Genomic DNA, 22,145 nt, shown 5'->3' with positions numbered 1-22,145 from the left:
CTTTGTCCTACAGTAAGGCAACTCTTCAGGGGCCTATAGACAACTTCCCTTGCTATTCCTTATTTCCACTCAAACTGATTCCACATCACAATCTATTGCACCTATATCACTGCTCACCACCGCACTGATACCTTCCTTTATGAACAAAGCTAACCCACCTCCTTTTCTTTTTTGCTATTCTTCCGGAACATTGAATACCCTTGAATATTGGGTTCCCAGTCTTGGTCACCCTGCAACCACGTCTCTGTAATAGTTATCAAGTCACATTCATTTATTTCTATTTGTGCCATCACCTCATCCATCTTGTTACAAATGCTGCCTGCATTCAGTTAAAGAGCCTTAAGCTTTGACATTTCACCATTATTACTCATTCTGGTTCTAATTTCTGCTGCACTCTTCTGCTTATATTTTCTGCCCCTTCATGTCACGCTTTGATTATCATTCGTCTCTTCACTATCCTGCACCTCTGCGGTCTCGTTTCTTTTTGATTTTTTAAACTTCACTTTTAAACTTCAACTGAAGCCTCCCTATGCAATGAATTGCATAGATATTTCAATGATGGGCTGAACGGCCTCCCTGTGCTGTAATATTTTACAGTAAAACTGGAATCTGGATGTCCATGTATTTTAAATAAAGAGGGAAGGTGGACTGAGAGCTGGATCTCAGTCAGACTTAAGTTACTAACCACACCCTGAACCCTGCTCTTTGAACGGAGGATCAGCGAGAATTTACATCCAACCACAGACGCTGCTTTATTAGCGGAAGAGAGAGGCCAGTGGGCCAATTACAGCTTTGTCTTTCACACCAATCGAAGGTGGGGTTTCGTCCACCCCACTACTTATTGTTCATTTATTGGCGGACAGACTAATGATTGGCATAGACAGTTTGTGGATTGAGTGCGTTTGTTCGGTTCTAGTAGTTGTTGCATTGAAAGGTCAGAGATTGAAGCTGCTTAGGGATGGTGGACAGGCTGTTTTGAGTGTCAAGGTGGGAGAGCCTGATTCAGGTTGGCGGGGTTCTGGGAAGTCTTCTGGGCTTTGGCTCTGTTTGAGATTATGTCGGGTATTTATGGCCCTGTTGCGCAATCTGGACACTTTTGTGGCCTCTCAAGCTATTAATATCCAGTGTCAGATGACAGTGACTTAGGGGGAAAAACACAATAGAGCAAGTTTTTACCCAAAATGGAGGGTGCTGATAAAATACACCTGGTCTGTTTCTCTTTTCTCTCCTCAGTTGCTAACGACCGTTTTCTCAGTCCTCAGCCGTCAAGTTTCTAATTGACCTGTGCTTTTTCCAGTTACAAAGGAGTTTCAGACCGTTCGCCCGAGACTTTACAGCTGACCACAGGTTTGGAGTGATGTGCTGGTGAGCAAGGAGAAATGTCTGGATAAATGTAAGTGAGAGCCAGGGGGTTTGTTATTCGGCATTTTGGCCCTGGTGTCGAGGTTTCGATTGGGGTTGCACTCCCCAGCCCCGGACAGGAAACCCCTGTGGGTTACGGCACTGTTTGATGTAGTGAATTCGAAGAGTCATACGGACTTGAAATGTTAACTGTTTCTCTCTCCACAGAAACTGCCAGATCTGCTGAGTAATTCTAGCATTTTCTCATTTTAGATTTCCAGCATTCACAGTATTTTGTTTTTATTTTACTGTTTTCATATAGTGTTGAATATCTATAGCCTGGTTGTTGCCTTTGAACCTGGGTTGGCCTTACGGTGCAGGGTCTCAGTGGGCTGAAGACTCCCCTCTTTCTGTCCTGCTTTCTTCCCCTGCTGATCATGTGCGCATTCATCAGCCAACACATTTTTAATTGATGTGTATTTCATCCCTGGGGAGGGTATGGAAGTTCAGAGTCATTGTCAAGAGCGAAGGAGATTGAGGGACGACTTGATAGAAGTTTATAAAATTATGAGTGGCATGGACAGAGTAGATAGTCAGAAGCTTTTTCCCAGGGTGGACATAGATTTAAGGTGAGAGGAGAAAACTATAGAGGAGATGTGCAGGGCAAGTTTTTTACGCAGAGGGTAGTGAGTGTCTGGAATTCGCTGCCAGAGGAGGTGGTGGAAGCAGGTACGATAGTGGTGTTTAAGAGGCAGCTTGACAAATACATGAATAGGATGGGAATAGAAGGATACGGACCCCGCAAGTGCTATATGATCAGCGCAGGCTTGGAGGGCCGAAGGGCCTGTTCCTGTGCTGTACTTTTCTTTGTTCTTTGAACCACAACAGTTGAACATTGCTGGGGTGAGCTTGGAGAGGCAGGCAGATAATCTGGAGGATTGGAAGTGAGAGCAAGGAGGGTTGTTGTTAGGGCTTTGCAAAGTGGAGTTCTGGGGGGTGGGGGTGGGGGGAGGGCGAGAAGGTGGGTTGCCAGGAAACTCCTGAGAGTTCCGAAACTGTTTGGTATTGGTATAGTGTTCGATATCGAAGGCCCAGCTGTGGGATTTGGACATCGGGCAGTCCCTCCGCACTGGGGCTAAATGTGCTGAAGTGCCCCTTCTTTGAGGAATTCCACAGACTTCCCATCACGGTTGGACTGGATGACGGGTCTCCCCATTGTAGTCTGATCTGATGATAAACCTCCCCAGCTCTTGCTTGGTCTCTGCTCCAGCTGCCAACAGCAGTTGTTACAGTTTCTTCGGAGAGTGACCAGTGGTTCCCACCCTGTTTTCACCTGCTCCGATGCGGCATAGAATCACAGAATCTCTCAGTGCAGAAGAAGCCCTTCAGCCCATTGAGTCTGCACCGACACGTGAGAAACACCTGACCTACCTACCTAATCCCATTTACCAGCACTTGGTCCATAGCCTTGAATGTTATGACGTTCAAGTGCTCATCCAGGTACTTTTTAAAGGATGTGAGGCAACCTGCCTCCACCACCCTCCCAGGCAGCGCATTCCAGATCATCACCACCCTCTGGGTCAAAAAGATTTTCCTCAAGTCCCCCCTAAACCTCCTGCCCCTCACCTTGAACTTATGCCCCCTTGTGACTGACTCTTCAACTAAGGGGAACAGCTGCTCCCTATCCACCCTGTCCATGCCCCTCATAATCTTGTATACCTCGATCAGGTCGCCCCTCAGTCTTCTCTGCTCCAACGAAAACAACCCAAGTCTATCCAACCTCTCTCCATAATGTAAATGTTTCATCCCAGGCAACATCCTGGTGAATCTCCTCTGCACCCCCTCCAGTGCAATCACATCCTTCCTATAACGTGGCAACCAGAACTGCACACAGTACTCCAGCTTTGGCCTCACCAAGGTTATATACAACTCCAACATGACCTTCCTACTTTTGTAATCTATGCCTCGATTGATAAAGGCAAATGTCCCATATGCCTTTTTCACCACCCCACTAACAGGCCCCTCTGCCTTTAGAGATCTATGGACACACATGCCAAGGTCCCTTTGTTCCTCAGAGCTTCCTAGTGTCATGCCGTTCATTGAATATTTCCTTGTCAAATTACTCCTTCCAAAGTGTATCATCTCTCACTTTTCAGGGTTAAATTCCATCTGCCACTGATCTGCCCAAGTCTATATCTTCCTGTAGCCCAAGACACTTAACCTCACTATTAACCACCTGGCCAATCTTTGAGTCGGAGGGAATCAGGAAAAGGAACAACAGGATGGGTCAAGGTAATGAAGGTGTCTCTGTTTGAAAAACACAATACAGGAAATATTTGCCCAAAATATATAAAACGCACAGCATATAATTTTCAATGAGTTGTCATTGGAGGCATGGAAAATCTGCTGCTTGTGCCCCCTCGCCCACTGCTGCTGACTGTTCACAAAGCCCAGACTTCAGGTTTCTGATTGACATGTGCTGCTTCCAGTTTTACAGATTCGCCAGTTACCCCTCCTTCCAAAGAGCCATGTTCACCATTTACTGCAGGAGTTAAACAGTCAGACAGAGCGGAAGGCAGAGGACAATCTCTGCAACGTTATGGGAGCAAGAAGGTTTGAGTCCCAGGGCTTTGTGCTGGGCCTTGGGGTCGGCGTCCTTTGGGGATGGTTGTGGCTCCGGTGCAGAAAATTCCATTTGGATTTTGGTGCTTTTTTAAAAATCCAGTGTAGGATTTCAATGGTTGGTCCTGGAATGGCTTCCACAGTTCTTGCTCCGTCTCCTCTTGAGCTGCCAACAGCAGCTGTTGCGGTTTCTTTGGAAAGAGACGAGTGGTTCCCATCCTGGTTTCAGCAGCTCTGAAGTGGTAAAGAATGAGTGAGAATCAGGAAAAGGATAAACAGGACAGGTGAAGATAATGACTATCCTGGTCCACTATGTGCCTCTTTCCAGAGTATGAATTACAGTTGCAGTAAATATTTCTACACACAACAGTGGATGCAGGTTTAATGTTGTAGCTGGAGGTTAATGTTGGGAGACGGAACTCCTGTGGGCTCTCAAGCTGATTGATATCCAGTGTCAGAGATCTGAAATATAGATAATGGTGACTTAGGAGGGAAATCAAGAAAAACACAATATAGCAAGTGTTTACCCAGAGTAGAGAGTGCTAATAAAATGCACCAGGTCTGTTTCTCTTTTCTCCCCTCCGTTGCTAATGACCATTTTCACAGTCCTCATCAAGTTTCTAATTGATGTGTGCTTCTTCCAGCTATGAAGGAGTTTCAGACCATTCGCCCAAGATTTTTCAGCTGGCCACAGGTTTCGAGTGACATGCTGGTGAGCAAGGAGAAATGTCTGGATAAATGTAAGTGAAAGCCAGAGAGTTGTTATTTGGTATTCTGGCCTTGGCATTGAGGTTTGGATTGGGGCTGGACCCCCCAGGGCAGGAAACCCCTATGGGTTATGGCACTGTTTGATATAGTGAACTCAGCAGAAGAGTCATACAGACTTGAAATGTTAACTGTTTCTCTCTCCACATATGCTGCCAGACCTGCATCATTCCAGCATTTTCTCTTATTATTTCATATTTCCAGCATTCACAGTACTTTGCTTTTATTTTACTGTTTTGACGTAGTGTTGAATATCTATGGCCTGACTGTTATCTTTGTACCTGGGTTGACCTTAGGGCACAGGGTCTCAATTGGCTGAAGACTCCCCTCTTTCTTTCCCGCTTTCTTCCCTGGCTGATGGTGGGTGCATTCAACAGCCAACAGATTTCTCATTAATGTGTGTTTCATCCAACAGCAGAGGAGTTTCTGACAGATCCCTGGGGATGGCATGGAAGTTCTGAATCATTGTCAAGTGAACCACAAGAATTGAACATTGCCGGGGTGAGCTTGAAGAGGCAGGCAGATGATCTGGAGGATTGTAAGTGAGAGCAAGTTGTTGTTGGGGCTCTGCAAGGTGGAGTTCTCGGGCGTGGCTGGGTTGCCAGGAAACTCTTGTGGGTCCTGACACTTCTTGGTATAGCGTTCAATATTCAAGGCCCGACTGTGGGATTTGGACATAGGGCGATCCCTCCACATGGGCTGAATGCACTGAAGTGCCCCTTCTTTGTGAAATTCCACAGGGCTGACGGCCTGCCCCTATCCTGGTCCGATCCAGTGATGGGCTTCCCTTGTAGTGGTCTGTCCTGGTGATAAACCCCCCCAGCTCCTGCTAGGTATCCTCTCCAGCTGCCAACAGCAGCTGTTGTAGTTTCTTTGGATTAACAAGTGGTTCACATCCTGATTTCACCAGCTCCAAAATGGGAGAGAGTCTGAGATATTCAGGAAAAGGAACAACAGGACAGGTCAAGGTAGTGAAGGTGTCTCTTCCAGAAAAACACAATACAGGAAGTATTTGCCCAAAATAGGGAATGTTGGTAAAATGCACAGAATATAATTCTCAATGTATTGTCATTGGAGGCATGGAAAATCTGCCGTTTGTGCCCCCCTCACCCACTGCTGCTGAGTGTTCGCACATTGCCCAGTCTTCAGGTTTCTGATTGACATGTGCTTCTTCCAGTTTTACAGATTCGCCAGATGCCTCTCCTTCAAAAGGGCCATATTCACCAGTTACTGCAGGAGTTGAACGGTCAGACAGAGACAAAGGCACAGGACAATCTTTACAATGGTAAGGAAGCAAGGATACAAATTTAGTACCAAGGCTTTGTGCTGTGCCTTGCGGTTGGGGTCCTTTGGAGTTGGGTGGGGCACTGGTGCAGTAATTACCTTTTGGACTTGGTGTTCTTTTTCAAATCCACTGTTGGATTTCAGTGGTTGGCCCTGGTGTTGGCTTTGGTCATGGGATGGCTTCCCCAGCTCTTGCTCTGTCTCCTCTTGAGCTGCCAACGCAACTGCTGCAGTTTCTTTGGAAAGAGACGAGTGGTTCCCATCCTGGTTTCAGCAGCTCTGAAGTGGCAAAGAATGAGTGGGAATCAGGAAAAGGATAAACAGGACAGGTGAAGATAATGACTATCCTGGTCCACTATGTGCCTCTTCCTAGCGTATGGGTTACAGTTGTAGTAAATATTTCTACACACAATAGTGGATGCAGGTTTAATGTCGTAGCTGGAGGTTAATGTTGGGGAACAACACAGAACTGTACAACCAGTCTGGGAGGGAAGGAGAACTCTGGAAACTCCTGTAGTCTCTCATGCTAATTGATATCCAGTGTCAGATATCTGAAATACAGAAAAGTGACTTAGGAGGGAAATCAGGAAAAACACAATAGAGCAAGTGTTTACCCAGAATAGAGAGCGCTGATAAAATGCACAGGATAGAATTTCCATGTACTGTTGGAGGGATAGAAATATTGACATGCTCCACCCCTCCCAACCCCCAGCCAATTGGTTTCTGATTGATATGTGCTTCTTCCAACAACAGAGGAGTTTCTGATGGATATCCCGGAGACAGGCTTACTTTTTGAGTTATTGTCAAGCCAGCCACAATCATTGAACGAAGCAGGGGTGAGCTTGGAGAGGGAGGCAAACAATCTAGATCATTGTAAGTGAGAGCAAGGAAGGCTGTCCTCGGGGCTCCAGGAGTATGGGCTCTGGAAGGGGGCTGGGACCTCGATGCAGGCAACCCCTGGGGGTTAGGATGCTGTTTCTTGCAGTCTCGGATAAATATGGGCTTACTGTTGCTCTTGACTGGGGCAACCGCAAGGTGCAGGAGGCAAGTGGGCTGGAAAGCCTCACCTTTCCGTAGTTCCATGGGTCTTCTGTCCCAGCATGATGTCATGGCGAGTCTTGTGTTATGCCCCCCCACCATTCCTACATCCCACACTCCCCATCTCGGTGTGCCCCAGTGGCAGTTCTCCCAACCCCAGTGACAGATGCACCCCGCCCCACCAACTTGTTCCAGTGTGACCCGAGACCCAGTAATGGGTCTCTCCCCGCCCCCGTCCTGGTGTTATCCAGAGACGGGTCCCTCTGCCCCTGCCCTGGTGTGACCCAGTGATGGGTCTCTTTCCCCCACCCCCCTCATTTCCTGGTGTGACCCAATGTTGGGCTTCTCTCCACCTCCGTCCTGGTGTGACCCAGAGACAGGTTCCTCTGCCCCTGTCCTGGTGTGACCTAGTGATGGGTCTCTTTCCCCCACCTCCCTCACTTCCTGGTGTGACCCAGTGTTGGGCTTCTCTCCACCTCCGTCCTGGTGTGACCCAGAGACAGGTTCCTCTGCCCCTGTCCTGGTGTGACCTAGTGATGGGTCTCTTTCCCCCACCCCCCTCACTTCCTGGTGTGACCCAATGTTGGGCTTCTCTCCACCTCCGTCCTGGTGTGACCCAGTGATGGGTCACCCCAGCTTTTACTGTGTCAAATCTCGAGCAGTCAACGGCAGTTGTTGCACTTTCTTTGGGAGGCGTGAGAAACCCTTTTTACCACTTCAGAGCAGCTGAAATCAAGGAGTGAGTGAGAATCAGAAAAAGGATCAACCGGACATGTCAAAATAATGACTATCCTCGTCCACAATGTGCCTGTTGCCAAGGTGTGGGTTGCTGTTGGGGTTTTTGTTTCCAAACACGATGGTGGGGACCTGTTTAATGTGACAGCTGGAGGTTAATGTTGAGGACAACACAGAACTGTACACTCAGTCCAGGAGGGAAAGAGCACTCCGGAAACTCTTGTAGTCTCTCAAGCTGATTGATATCCGGTGCCAGATATCTGAAATATAGATAAGAGACTTCAGTGGGAATTCAGGAAAATCACAACAGAGTAAGTGTTTATCCAGAATACAGAATGCTGATAAAATGCACAGGATAGAATTCCCAATATACTGTCATTGGAGAGATTGAAAAGGGCTTTGTTCTCCACAACTGCCAACTGTTTCCGCATTACCCCATTACTCTAACAAAAGTGTTTTAATTGACCTGTGCTGCTTCTATTAGCAGTTGAGTTTCTGGCAAATTCATTGAGACTACATGGTAGTTCTGAGTCGAGCTGGTGGAAAGTGTTGACTGATTCAGAAGGCAGTGTGGAACATGTGGATGAGGCTAAGTTAGAGCAAGAGGATCTGTTGTGGGACTCTGGGATGAGGCGAAGATACATATGTCAGAACTCTGGGAGGGCTTGGATCCCACCTGCAGAAAACTCCAGTGATATCGTGTCAGATATCTATGGCCTGGCTGTCGGCTTTGAAACTGGGGGCAACTCCTCAATGCAAGGACTCGATGATGAGCTGAGGAGCTCCCCTGTCTAGTTCCATGGACCTCCCATACTGGTCTGACCCAGTGGCAGGTCTCGCTGAGCTGGCAAAACCCAGTGAAATCCACCCCAACTCTTGCTGTGTCTACCCTCGAGCTGCCAGCAGTGGTGGTTGGAGTTTCTTTGGAAAGAGACGAGTGGTTCTCATCCTGGTTTCAGATGCTCTGAAACAATAGAGAATCAGACAAGGATCAACAAGACATGTCAATGTAATGACTATCGTCTTCCACACTGTGCATCTTCCCAGCATATGGGTTACTGTTGGGGTAAATGTTTCCACAAAATAGTTGGGGCAGGTTTAATGTAGAAGCTAGGGGCAACACAGAGCTGTACCCTCAGTCCGGGAAGGAAACGCGACTCTGGAAACTCCTGTGGGCTCTCAAGCTGATTGAGATCCAGTGCCATATATCTGAAATATAGATAAGTGACTTAGGAGGGAGTTTAGGTAAAACACAATCGAGCAAGTGTTCACCCAGAATAGAGAGTGGTGATAGAATTACCAACATACTGCCATTGGAGAGATTGAAAAGTGCTTTGTTCTCCACAACTGCCAACTGTTTCCTCATTACGTGAACAAAATTGACCTGTGCTTCTTCCATTAGCAAATGAGTTTCCGAAAGATTCCTCGATACTACATGGTAGTTCTGAGTCGAGCTGGTGGAAAGTGTTGACTGATTCAGATGACAGCTCAGAAGACAACGTGGAACATGTGGATGAAGGTAAGTTAGAGCAAGAGGAGCTGTTGTGTGACTCTGGGATGGGACGAAGGCACATGCGTTAGGGCTCTGGGAGGGGCTGTGTCCCACCTGCAGGAAACACCTGTGGATTCTGACACTGTTTGATATTGCGTCAGCTATCTATGGCCTGGCTGTCAGCTTTGGACTTGAGGGCGACTCCTCGATGCAAGGGGTCAATGAGCTGAGGAGCTCCTCTGTCTAGTTCCATGGACCTCCCATCCTGGTCTGACCTGGTTCAGGCGTCACTGTCCCGCCACAACGTGGAGCCGGGCCTGCTGGTCATGCCACAACAGTGTCAGGCCTCCATCGTCCTGCCGTGACCCAACAGCAGGCCTCCCTCGTCGCGGCGTTACCCAGTGCTAGTTCTACCGCAGCCTGCCCTGATGACAACACAGAGCTATACACAGAGTCAGTTACCCTTCTGGGAAGGAAGGTGGAGTCTGGAAACTCCTGTGGGCTCTCAAACTGATTGACATCCAGTGCCATATATCTGAAATATAGATAAGTGACTTAGGAGGGAGTTTAGGTAAAACACAATCGAGCAAGTGTTCACCCAGAATAGAGAGTGGTGATAGAATTACCAACATACTGCCATTGGAGAGATTGAAAAGTGCTTTGTTCTCCACAACTGCCAACTGTTTCCACATTACGCGAACAAAATTGACCTGTGCTTCTTCCATTAGCAAATGAGTTTCCGAAAGATTCCTCGATACTACATGGTAGTTCTGAGTCGAGCTGGTGGAAAGTGTTGACTGATTCAGATGACAGCTCAGAAGACAACGTGGAACATGTGGATGAAGGTAAGTTAGAGCAAGAGGAGCTGTTGTGTGACTCTGGGATGGGACGAAGGCACATGCGTTAGCGCTCTGGGAGGGGCTGTGTCCCACCTTCAGGAAACACCTGTGGATTCTGACACTGATATTGCATCAGCTATCTATCGCCTGGTTGTCAGCTTTGGACTTGAGGGTGACTCCTTGATGCAAAGGGTCAATGGGCTGAGGAGCTCCTCTGTCTAGTTCCATGGACCTCCCATCCTGGTCTGACCTGGTTCAGGCGTCACTGTCCCGCCACAACGTGGAGCCGGGCCTGCTGGTCATGCCACAACACAGTGTCAGGCCTCCATCGTCCTGCCATGACCCAACAGCAGGCCTCCCTTGTCGCGGCGTTACCCAGTGCTAGTTCTACCGCAGCCTGCCCTGATGACAACACAGAGCTATACACAGAGTCAGTTACCCTTTTGGGAGGGAAGGTGGAGTCTGGAAACTCCTGTGGGCTCTCAAACTGATTGACATCCAGTGCCATATATCTGAAATATAGATAAGTGACTTAGGAGGGAGTTTAGGTAAAACACAATCGAGCAAGTGTTCACCCAGAATAGAGAGTGGTGATAGAATTACCAACATACTGCCATTGGAGAGATTGAAAAGTGCTTTGTTCTCCACAACTGCCAACTGTTTCCACATTACGTGAACAAAATTGACCTGTGCTTCTTCCATTAGCAAATGAGTTTCCGAAAGATTCCTCGATACTACATGGTAGTTCTGAGTCGAGCTGGTGGAAAGTGTTGACTGATTCAGATGACAGCTCAGAAGACAACGTGGAACATGTGGATGAAGGTAAGTTAGAGCAAGAGGAGCTGTTGTGTGACTCTGGGATGGGACGAAGGCACATGCGTTAGGGCTCTGGGAGGGGCTGTGTCCTACCTGCAGGAAACACCTGTGGATTCTGACACTGTTTGATATTGCGTCAGCTATCTATGGCCCGGTTGTCAGCTTGGGACTTGAGGGTGACTCCTTGATGCAAAGGGTCAATGGGCTGAGGAGCTCCTCTGTCTAGTTCCATGGACCTCCCATCCTGGTCTGACCTGGTTCAGGCGTCACTGTCCCGCCACAACGTGGAGCCGGGCCTGCTGGTCATGCCACAACACAGTGTCAGGCCTCCATCGTCCTGCCATGACCCAACAGCAGGCCTCCCTCGTCGCGGCGTTACCCAGTGCTAGTTCTACCGCAGCCCGCCCCGATGACAACACAGAGCTATACACAGAGACAGTTACCCTTCTGGGAGGGAAGGTGGAGTCTGGAAACTCCTGTGGGCTCTCAAACTGATTGATATCCAGTGTCAGATATCTGAAATATAGATATGTGACTTAGGAGCGAAATTAGGCAAAACACAATAGAGCAAGTGTTTACCCAGAATAGAGTGCTGATAAAATGCACAGGATAGAATTCCCAATATACTGTTCAAGGAGAGATGGAAATACTGCCCTGTCTGTCTCTCCCACACCTCTACTGCTCATGGCCATTTGCACAATACCCAGCCATCAGGTTTCTGATTGATGTGTTCTTCTTTCAATTACAGCGGATCTTCAACTGATTCCCTCCGTATTGCACATAAAGCCACATGAACTGAGTGATATGGGGGTAAGAGTGATAAAGGAGTATCATTTGGATGAAGGTAAGTGAGAGCAAGTTGGGTTATGTAGTGTTCTGGTCATGGTGTCAGGGTTTGGATTGGGGCTGGAAGCCTGGTGCAAGAAACACCTGTTGGTTATATCACTGTCTGATATAGTCTCTCATATCTATGCTTTGGACCTGGGTGGGCCTCATGGCACAGGGTCTCAATGGGCTGAAGCTTCTCCTGTGTTCTGCAATTTCATGGACCTCCAATCCTGGTGACCCAGCGACAGGTCTCCAGAGCTCTTGCTGTGTCTCATCTCCAACTGTTGCAGTTTCTTTGGAAAGAGATGAGCAGTTCCTAACCTGATTTCAGCTGTTCCTAAGCAGTAAAGAGGAAGAGAGAATGACAGGATAGGTCGTAGTTATGACTATCCTGGTCCACAATGTGCCTCCTCCCAGGGTGTAGTTTACTGTTGGGGGTAAATCTTCCACATCCTGTAGTGGGGGCAGGTTTAATGTGACAGCTGGAAGTTAACGTTGGGGGACAACAGTTACCCTCTGGAGAGAAGGAGGATTTTGGAAAATCCTGTAGGGGCTCAAACTGACATTTTTACTTTATTTGTTCATGAGATGTGAGCCTCGATGTCAAGACCAGCATTTGTTGCCCATCCCTAATTGCCCTTAAACTGAGTGGCTTGCTAGATCATTTCAGGGGCAATTAAGAATCAATCACAGTGCTCTGGGTCTGGTATCTCTCAAGTCAGATGAGGTAAGGGTGACAAATTTTGTTCCCTAAAGGGCATTAGTGTGCCAGATTCTTACAACTGTTGTCAGGGTCACCATTACTGAGACTAGCATTATATTCCAGATTCATTAATTGAATTCCATCAACTGCCATGGTGGGATTGGAACAGTTGTTCCCAGAGCATCAGCTTGGGCCACTGGATTATTAGTCCAGTGTCAGTACCACTACACCACCATCTCTCCCATGTCTAGTGTCAGAAATATGAAAAATAGATAACAGCGACTTAGAAGGGAAATCACGAAAAGCACAATAGAGCAAGTGTTTACCCAGAATGGAGAGTGTTGATAAAATACAGAGGATAGAATTCCCAATATACCATTGTTAGAGGGATTGAAAACCTGCCTTGTTCTCTATAATTGCCAACTGTTTCCACATTTCCCAGCCAACAGCTTTCTAATTGGTATGTGCTTCTTCCATTCTGACAGATTCGAGTTGGGGGGAAGAGTCAACCGATTCAGAGTTCGGCTCAGATAGCAAGGAGGAACATCTTGATAAATGTAAGTGAGAGTAAAAGGAGCTGTTGTGAATTGTGGGCAGGGGTTGTGCCATGGGCATCGCAGTCTGTGGCTGGATCCCCTGTGCAGGAAACTCCTATATGTTTCCATGATGTTTGATAAAGTGTTAGTTATCTGTAATGTTGATAGTAAGAGCGTCTGGTCAATGGAAATCCCTAAGATGTTGATGCTGGGGGATTAATTTATGCTAATGTCATGGGGAGATTGTTATATACTCTCTTGTTGGAGATGGTCATTGCCTGGCAGTTGTGAGGCATGAATGTTACTTGCCACTTATCAGCCCAAGCCCAAATGTTATCCAGGATTTGCTGTATATGGACACGGACTGCTTCAGTATCTGAGGACCTGCAAATGGTACTAAACACTGCAATAATTATTATGCCAAACCAATGTTGAGGACTTCCTGGGACACACTCTTGCTATATCATTGTGCCGAAATGTGTGGTGGGTCTGTCAAAGGTCAGGACATATCCAGGTATAGGGTATTGGCTGCTAAGTATGATTCTGAGGCTATGACTATGACAGGCTGTTACTTGATTAGTCTGTGGAACAGATCTCTTCTGGCACAAGACCCAGATGATACTGTTACGGACGGGGGTGGAGGGGAGGCTTAATTTAAACCGCATTGATTTCTCCTCTCGCCACTGTCCATAAACATTGTTTCGATTTGCTTCGCTTGTTTATAAGTGGTGTCGTATTAGGTTTTTGTGTGATCCAATTACTATTAATAACCCCACAGCCACCTCTAGATAGGATGAACCCAAAAGTTAGTTTATTTGCACACACTGAAAACACAGCAGGGGGGGTTGCAACTTAGTCCCCCTTGCATTCATACAGTAAAAGAGGGATAGAGAAAAGAAAGATTTACAGTGCAGAGACCAGGAGAAAAGAAATGGTGTTTCACACGGGTTTCAGAGTCCAGAATCAATGCCCAGTGAGGTAGTCCTTCACGGAGATTGACAGGCTGAAAACTGATGTTGTTTAATTCACATAATGAGATAGGCATGTGGAAATGAATCGGTCTTGTAGGCGATAGTACAGCAGTATAGCAAAAAAAGTGTAGATGTGGCCAGTTATTCAACCTGGGCAAAGCTCCTTTTCTATGTTGCTGCTAGGACGATGGTAGAAGATCAGACTGACTTTTGAGTACAGCAAGGCAATATTACTGGTTACACAAACTAGAGGTCCATGTCACGACTTCCACCTCTTCAGTATCTTAGACAAAGGTTGTGTATTCCAGGTCTGGGTTCCCGAGATGGTTAAATGTCTCAACTATTAAGAATTGAAAGGAAGGTGGCGGAGCCCTTTGTCCTACCAGATGATCAGACTCCGGTTGGCCAACCTGGCTTATGAAATGCAGATGGCCTTTGTGTAGCTCTCTTTGAATTTGGTCTGTGCAGCCCACAATGTTGTTGGTGTCTCTTCGGAGATAAGGAGGTGCAAGTTTCTTTGGAACTGCCAGATAGCTCCTTTTGTTCAGGGGTCACAGACACACAGATTCAACAATTTTAAAACGTCTTTGTCCAGATTTTAAAATTTTAGAAATCGCCATGAGGATATCTATATTTTTTTAAAAAATATCCAGGGTGAGGCCTTAGGCCCTTCACTGTACTGATGAGAATTTTAAAACAAAAACAGAATTACCTGGAAAAACTCAGCAGGTCTGGCAGCATCGGCGGAGATGAAAAGAGTTGACATTTCGAGTCCTCATGACCCTTCAGCAGAACTGAGTAAAGTTAGGAGAGGAGTGAAATATAAGCTGGTTTAAGGTGGGGGGGGGGTGCGTGGGGGGAGAGAAGTTGAGGGTGGGGTGGTTGTAGGGACAAGCAAGCAGTGATAGGAGCAGATAATCAAAAGATGTCACAGACAAAGGAACAAAGACGTGTAAAAGGTGGTGATATTATCTAAGAGAATGTGCTAATTAAGCATGGATGGCAGGACACTCGAGGTACAGCTCTAGTGGGGGTGGGGTGGAAAGACTGACAGGGCATGACAGTTATAGATTTAAAAATAATGGAAATAGGTAGGAAAAGAAAAATCTATATAAATTATTGGAAAAAACAAAAGGGAGGGGGAAGAAACGGAAAGGGGGTGGGGATGGGGGAGGGAGTTCAAGATCTAAAGTTGTTGAATTCAATATTCAGTCCGGAAGGCTGTAAAGTGTCTACTCAGAAGATGAGGTGCTGTTCCTCCAGCTTGCGTTGAGCTTCACTGGAACAATGCAGCAAGCCAAGGACAGACATGTGGGCAAGAGAGCAGGGTGGAGTGTTAAAATGGCAAGCGACAGGGAGGTTTGGGTCTTTCTTGCGGACAGACCGCAGGTGTTCTGCAAAGCGGTCGCCCAGTTTACGTTTGGTCTCTCCAATGTAGAGGAGACCGCATTGGGAGCAACGAATGCAGTAGACTAAGTTAGGGGAAATGCAAGTGAAATGCTGCTTCACTTGAAAGGAGTGTTTGGGCCCTTGGACGGTGAGGAGAGAGGAAGTGAAGGGGCAGGTGTTGCATCTTCTGTGTGGGCATGGGGAGGTGCCATAGGTGGGGGTTGAGGAGTAGGGGGTGATGGAGGAGTGGACCAGGGTGTCCCGGAGGGAACGATCCCTACGGAATGCCGCCAGGGGGGGTGAAGGGAAGATGTGTTTGGTGGTGGCATCATGCTGGAGTTGGCGGAAATGGCGGAGGATGATCCTTTGAATGCGGAGGCTGGTGAGGTGATAAGCGAGGACAAAGGGTACCCTATCATGTTTCTGGGAGGGAGGAGAAGGCGTGAGGGCGGATGCACGGGAGATGGGCCGGACATGGTTGAGGGCCCTGTCAACGACCGTGGGTGGAAAACCTCGGTTAAGGAACAATGAGGACATGTCAGAGGAACTGTTTTTGAAGGTAGCATCATCAGAACAGATGCGACGGAGGCGAAGGAACTGAGAGAATGGGATGGAGTCCTTACAGGAAGCGGGGTGTGAGGAGCTGTAGTCGAGGTAGCTGTGGGAGTCGGTAGGCTTGTAATGGATATTGGTGGACAGTCTATCACCAGAAATTGAGACAGAAAGGTCAAGGAAGGGAAGGGAAGTGTCAGAGATGGACCATGTGAAAATGATGGAGGGGTGGAGATTGGAAGCAAAATTAATAAATTTTTCAAGGCCCCGACAAGAGCATGAAGCAGCACCGAAGTAATCATCGATGTACCGGAGAAAGAGTTGTGGGAGGGGGACGGAGTGGGACTGCAACAAGGAATGTTCCACATACCCCATAAAGAGACAGGCATAGCTGGGGCCCATGCGGGTACCCATAGCCACACCTTTTATTTGGAGGAAGTGAGAGGAGTTAAAGGAGAAATTGTTCAGTGTGAAAACAAGTTCAGCCAGACGGAGGATGGGGATTGTTCGGGCCTCTGTTCAAGGAAGAAGCTAAGGGCCCTCAGACCATCCTGGTGGGGGATGGAGGTGTAGAGGGATTGGACATCCATGGTGAAGAGGAAGCGGTTGGGGCCAGGGATGAGAATTTTGCAAGGTCAGCTTGCCATGGTGTACCTTTGACACCTCCGGTGCCTAGTTTGGTACTAGGTGGTCCAGCTGCTTTTATTTTTCATTGCAATTTGATGAAACTGAATGGCTTGCTAGAACAATAGATAACAACTTTAAAAATAGGAGCAGAAGCAGTCCATTTGACCTCTCAAACTTGCTCTGCCATTGAATAAGATAATAGCTAATTTGATTGTGGCCTCGAGTTCACTTGTCTGCTTACCTGCCCATCCCACATAACACTGGACTCCCTTGCAGACCAGTAAAACTGTCTAATTCATATATTCAATGACCCAGCCTCCGGGTAGAGAATTCCAAAGATTAACGACGCTCCGAAAGAAGAAATTTCTCCTCATCTCCTGTTGTCTTAATTCCCCGTGGGGAGAAAAAAACCTCCCAGCATCTACTGTCAAGTGTCCTCAGAATCTTACATGTTTCAATAAGATCACCCCTCATTCACTCCAACGAGTATAACCTGCTCAACCTTTCCTCATAAGACAACCCCTTCATCCCAAGAATCAATCTAATGGACCTTCTCTGAATTGCTTCCACTGCAAGTAGATCCTTTCATCGGGGACAGGAGGGGGGTTTATTTAAACAGCAGTAATTTCTCTTCTCACCACATATCCTTAAACAGAGAGGTGTTTTTATTTGCTTTCCCCCTTTCATAAGTGATGGCGTATTTCCCAATCCCTTGGGAGGAAGGTTGCAACGTAACCTTTGCATTCATACAGTAAAAGAGGGATAGAGAAAATGATTTACAGTGCAGAGACCACAGAGGAAAGAAGTGGTGTTTCACATGGGTTCCAGAGTCTGGAAACAGTGTCCAGTGAGGTAGTCCTTCACACAGGTTAGTGGGCTGAAAATTGTATGCATGGTACAGAAGTCCCAGCTGAAACAGTATAAATGAGACCAGATATTCAACCCAGGCAGAGCTCCTTTTCTGTGAGGCAGCTTGTAGGATGGTAAAATGACTAACGCAAGGATTCTCTGCTTCTCCAAGTGTATCCACAAGCTGGAGGGTAAGCAATTTTTGAATTCCTCCAACAATATCAACTCATGCAACCCTTCATAGGTATGTGGGATTCTTAGGGACCTTACCATCAGTCAAACGCAATTTTCTTTAGGAGTTCGAACTCTATGCGGGCTTGTGTTCGCTTCTTACGAGTGTTCCAGAATTGCTGGCGACGTGCCTTCGGGACTAACACTTAGGCACTTTGGATGGCACTTGGTCTGCTCATAATTCATGGACACATCAGGAGTCAGCATGGAGTAGACCTCTAGGGCTTCCCCTGACAGCTGCCCCTGAATTAAAAATGTCCAGCGATCCAATGGCCATTTTAACTATCCTGCTACTTCTCAAAAGTGGTAAAAGACAACTCCACATCACTCTCTTCAAATTTGGGAATGAATCTAGCCTACTCGAGGGCCTCCAAGTGGTTCTGGGTTAAGGAATTAGGTGATGCTATTGGGCAGAGAGAGATTTTCCCCCGCAGCTTTCAGCTGTCTGGTTTCTCTCTCTCCCTTTGAGTTGCTAGCTCCATTTCCAATTTTCAGAGCTCTCCCTCTCTCTCTTTCCCTCTCCTGTGCTTCCCTTTCTCTTTCCTTAAATTCTAGCTGCATTCTGAGCTTTTCCAGCTAGAATTTGAAGGGGATTCAGAGTCATGGTTGAGCTATACATCTAACTGCTCTATCGGTAATGTGAGATCCAAATGTTCCACCAACAACTGGATCAGTTCATTTCTCTTCACTTTATGGGTAATTTTAACTGTACCTTCCTAGCCACAGCTTTCAGTTGCTCTGTGCTGAGGGCTGCTAAAGTTTCACCATTCAAATTTTCTTGCTTGACCCACATCTAAACGTCAAAAATTGCCATTTTCTTCGTGTTAGGGAAAAAGAATTTGCTATGGCACGTTACTGGTGTTTTAAAATTTGTTCCAGCCAATCAGTTTTTCCCTTTAACTTCCAATTGACTCTTTTAGATCAGATTTAGTTTGCGTCTTAATTTGGACTATGGTCAAATTCCAAGAGGTGATCCCGGATTTGAGTGCTCAATTTCTGTTACGGACAGAGATGGGGTTTATTTAAACAGCACTAATTTCTCCTCTCACCACTTGTCCATAAACAGAAGTATTTTTGATTTGCTTCCCCCTAAATAAGGCATATTTCCCAACTCTGTTTTGCTGTGATCCAAGTTCTATTAATAACCCCACAGCAAACTCGAGATCAGATAAACTCAAAGGGTTAGTTTATTTGCACACTCTCAAAACACCGGAGGAGGATTGCTACGTTGCCTCGTGTGTGCTCATAGAGTAAAATAGGGTTAGAGAAAAGAAAGATTTATAGGACAAAGACCATCGAGAAAAGAATTATTGTTTCATATGGGTTCCAGAGTCCCAAATCAAGTCCAATGAGGTATTCCTTCACTGAGGTCAGGCAGCTGAAAGACTATGCTAGTTAATTCACTCTTCCAGTGGTATTGACTTCACACAACAAGGTATGCATGCAGAGATGAATCAGTCTTGGAGGTGATGGTGCAGATGGGGCCAGGTATTCAACCAGGGCAGAGCTGCTTTTCTGTGAGGCTGCTTATATGATGGTAAATAGCAGACTGAGCTTGCAGTTCCACAAGGCAATATTACTGGTTTCACAAACTAAAGCTCCATGTTACATGACTCCCAACTCTCCACATTGTCTTTGACAACGGATGTATGTCCTTCGTCCGGGTCCACAAAATAGTTAAATGTTTCAACCATTAACACTTGAAAGGAAGGCTGCGAGCCCCTTTGTCCTATAGATAAGTAGACTCCAGTTGAACAACCTGGGTTATGAAATGCAGATGGCCTTTTTTTTATATCGCTCTCTGAATTTGGTTTGTGGCTTTGCAGAGATAATGAGGTGCAAGTGTCTTCGATGCTGCCAGGTAGCTTCTTTTGTTTGCAGGTCACAGAGAGACATAGATTCAGCCATTGTAAAAGGTTTTTGTCCAGTTTTTAAAATTTTAGAAATAGCCATGAGGATATCTATGTATATTTTATAAAAATGTACAGTGTGAGTGAGGTCTTAGCCCCCTCACACTTTAAGTAAAGAGACCAAAACAGTATGCAGCACTCCAGGTGTAGTCTCATCAATGCCCTGTACAGTTGTAGCAAGACTTCTCTACTTTTATGCTCCATCTCCCTTGCAATAAAAGCCAACATTCCATTTGCCTTCCTAATTTCATGCTGTACCTGCACACTAACTGTTTGTGATTCATGTATCAAGACACCCAGATCCCTCTGTACCACAGCATTCTGCAGTCCCTCTCCATTTAAATAATATTCTGCTTTTCTAGTCTTTCTGCCAAAGTGGACGACCTCACATTTTCACACATTTTTCTGTCTACCATATGTTTGCCCACTCACTTAACCTATCGATATCCCTTTGCAGGCTTTTTTTGTCCTCCTCACACCTTGCTTTCTTATCTGTCTTTGTACTCTCAACAAATTTGGCTACAATATATTTGGTCCCTTATCCAAGTCATTGGTATAGATTATAAATAGTTGAGGCCCCAGCACTGATCCCTGTGGCATTCCACTAGTTACAGTTTGCGAACCTGAAAATTACTTACTTATCCTGACTGTTTCCTGTTAATATATTACACCCAACACCATAAGCTCTTATCTTGTGTTGTAACTTTTTTGTAGAACCTTATCAAAAGCTTTTAGGAAATCCAAATACACCCCTTTATCCACCCTGCTTGTTACATCTGCAAAAATCTTCAATAAATTTGTCACAATTTTCCTTTCAAAACCATGTTGATTCTGCTTCATTGTATTATTTTCTAAATGTCCTACTACTACTTAATTCATAATGGATTCCATAATTTTCCCAATAACAGAAGTTAACTAACTGGCCTATAGTTTCCTGTTTCCCTCCTTTCTTGAATAGAGGTGTTACATTTGCGTTTTTCCAATCCATTGGGACTTTCCAAAATCTAAGGAATTTCGGAAGATTAAAACCAATGCACCCACTGTATCTGCAGCTATCTTAGGATGCAGGCCACTAAGTCCAAGGGACTTGATAGCCTTTAGTCCCATTAGTTTGCCTCGTACTATTTTTCTAGTGATTTTCTTTCCTCCCTTTTGCCCCATGATTTTCTTAATTACCCAGTCTCATCTTCTTAAGGGCCAACATTTAATTTGACTCCTCTTCCATTTTATATAATTATAGACGTTTTTACGGTCTTATTTTTTGTTGCTAGTTTACTCTCATTCTGATTTGACCCTCTTTTTTTAAAATCATTCTTTTCTGACTTTTACAGTCTTCCCAATCTTCTGGCCTACCCCTAATCTATGATACCATCCTTCACTTCCGTAGTTAGCCAGGGATGGTGCATTCATCCTCCCTTCCTTCCTCCCTAATAGGTTATATATTTGTTGATAGTTATGAACTATCTCCTTAAATGTCTGCTTTTGCTTATCTACTCTTTTTTAACTATAATTTCCCAGTGCACTTTAGCTAATTATGTCTTCATACCTTTATTATTGTCTTCATTTAACTTTAAGACACTATTTTCAACCCAAGTTGCTCACCTTGAAACTGAATCTGAAATTCTGTTGTGTTATGACCATCTATTTCTAGAGGGTCCTTTTACTATGAGATCATTAATTAATCCTGTGTCATTACGCATCACCTATTACCAGGTCTAATATAGTCTGTTCCCTGGTTGGTACCCAGGATGTATTGTTCTAAGAAATTGTCTCTACTACACATTATGAACTCATCCTCTATGCTACCTTTACCAAATTGATTAGTCAGATTTTGTGAAAGTTAAAATCACCCTTGATTACTCCAGTTCTTTTTTACAAGTTCCCTTTATTTCTTGATTTATACTCTATCCTACAGGGTAGCTATTGTTAAGGGGCCTATAAACTACTCCCACCAGAGACTTTTCTCCTTTGCTAATTCTTACCTCCACACAAATTGATTCTACATATTCATCTTCCGAGCAAGAACGTTTCTCATCACTGAACTGACCTTGTCCTTTATTGGCAGAGCTACCGCACCTACTTTTCCTCTCTTATCTCTCCAAAATGTCAAATATCCATGCATATTCAGCCTTGGCTACTTTGCATTCATGCCTTTGTAATGGCTATCATATTATACCCATGTATTTCTATTTGCGCTATCAATTGATCCATCCTGTTAAGAGTGCTGAATGCATTCAGATAAAGAGCCTGTCTTTTTTACCACATTTTTTCTACTATGACCCTATTTGCTGGTGCACTCTTGAGTTTGTACCTTACGTCCCTTCCTGTCACATGCTGGTTATCATTACTCATTTCATTACCCTGCACTATTGCCTTGTCCTTTCTCTTAACTTTCTAAATCTCGCCGAACATGAACGCTGCCCCTGCCTCCACCACTCACTATTTAGTTTAAAGCCCTCTCTACAGCCTGGTCCCAGCGCAGTTCAAGAGAAGCCTGTCCCAAAGGTATAATTCCCCCTTTCCCCTGGTGCCAATACCCCATGAATCCAAACCCATTTCTCCCGCACCAATCTTCAAGGCATGCATTCGACTCTCTGATCCTATTTACCCTAGGCCA

At 45.8% G+C, this 22,145-nt stretch overlaps 1 protein-coding gene across 2 annotated transcripts in view; it reads left to right on the top strand.

Annotated features, from left to right (window-relative positions):
* The first annotated feature begins 1,292 nt into the window (after positions 1 to 1,292).
* Positions 1,293 to 22,145, top strand: part of LOC144671516 (uncharacterized) — a 39,300-nt gene continuing 18,447 nt past the window's right edge. For both annotated transcript variants that reach the window (XM_078533470.1, XM_078533471.1), the window contains exons 1-9: positions 1,293 to 1,393; positions 4,608 to 4,703; positions 5,144 to 5,266; positions 5,906 to 6,013; positions 9,188 to 9,304; positions 10,006 to 10,122; positions 10,822 to 10,938; positions 11,681 to 11,776; positions 12,949 to 13,020. In XM_078533470.1, coding sequence (XP_078389596.1) covers positions 4,610 to 4,703; positions 5,144 to 5,266; positions 5,906 to 6,013; positions 9,188 to 9,304; positions 10,006 to 10,122; positions 10,822 to 10,938; positions 11,681 to 11,776; positions 12,949 to 13,020 — 844 coding nt within the window. In that variant the 5' untranslated portion in view covers positions 1,293 to 1,393; positions 4,608 to 4,609. The remainder of the gene's footprint in view (positions 1,394 to 4,607; positions 4,704 to 5,143; positions 5,267 to 5,905; positions 6,014 to 9,187; positions 9,305 to 10,005; positions 10,123 to 10,821; positions 10,939 to 11,680; positions 11,777 to 12,948; positions 13,021 to 22,145) is intronic.

The sequence above is a fragment of the Cetorhinus maximus genome, chromosome 33, assembly GCF_964194155.1.
Source record: "Cetorhinus maximus chromosome 33, sCetMax3.hap1.1, whole genome shotgun sequence".
Classification (NCBI taxonomy): domain Eukaryota; kingdom Metazoa; phylum Chordata; class Chondrichthyes; order Lamniformes; family Cetorhinidae; genus Cetorhinus; species Cetorhinus maximus.
Note: the sequence above shows the minus strand (reverse complement) of the source record. Positions and strands in the feature narration are given on the sequence as shown.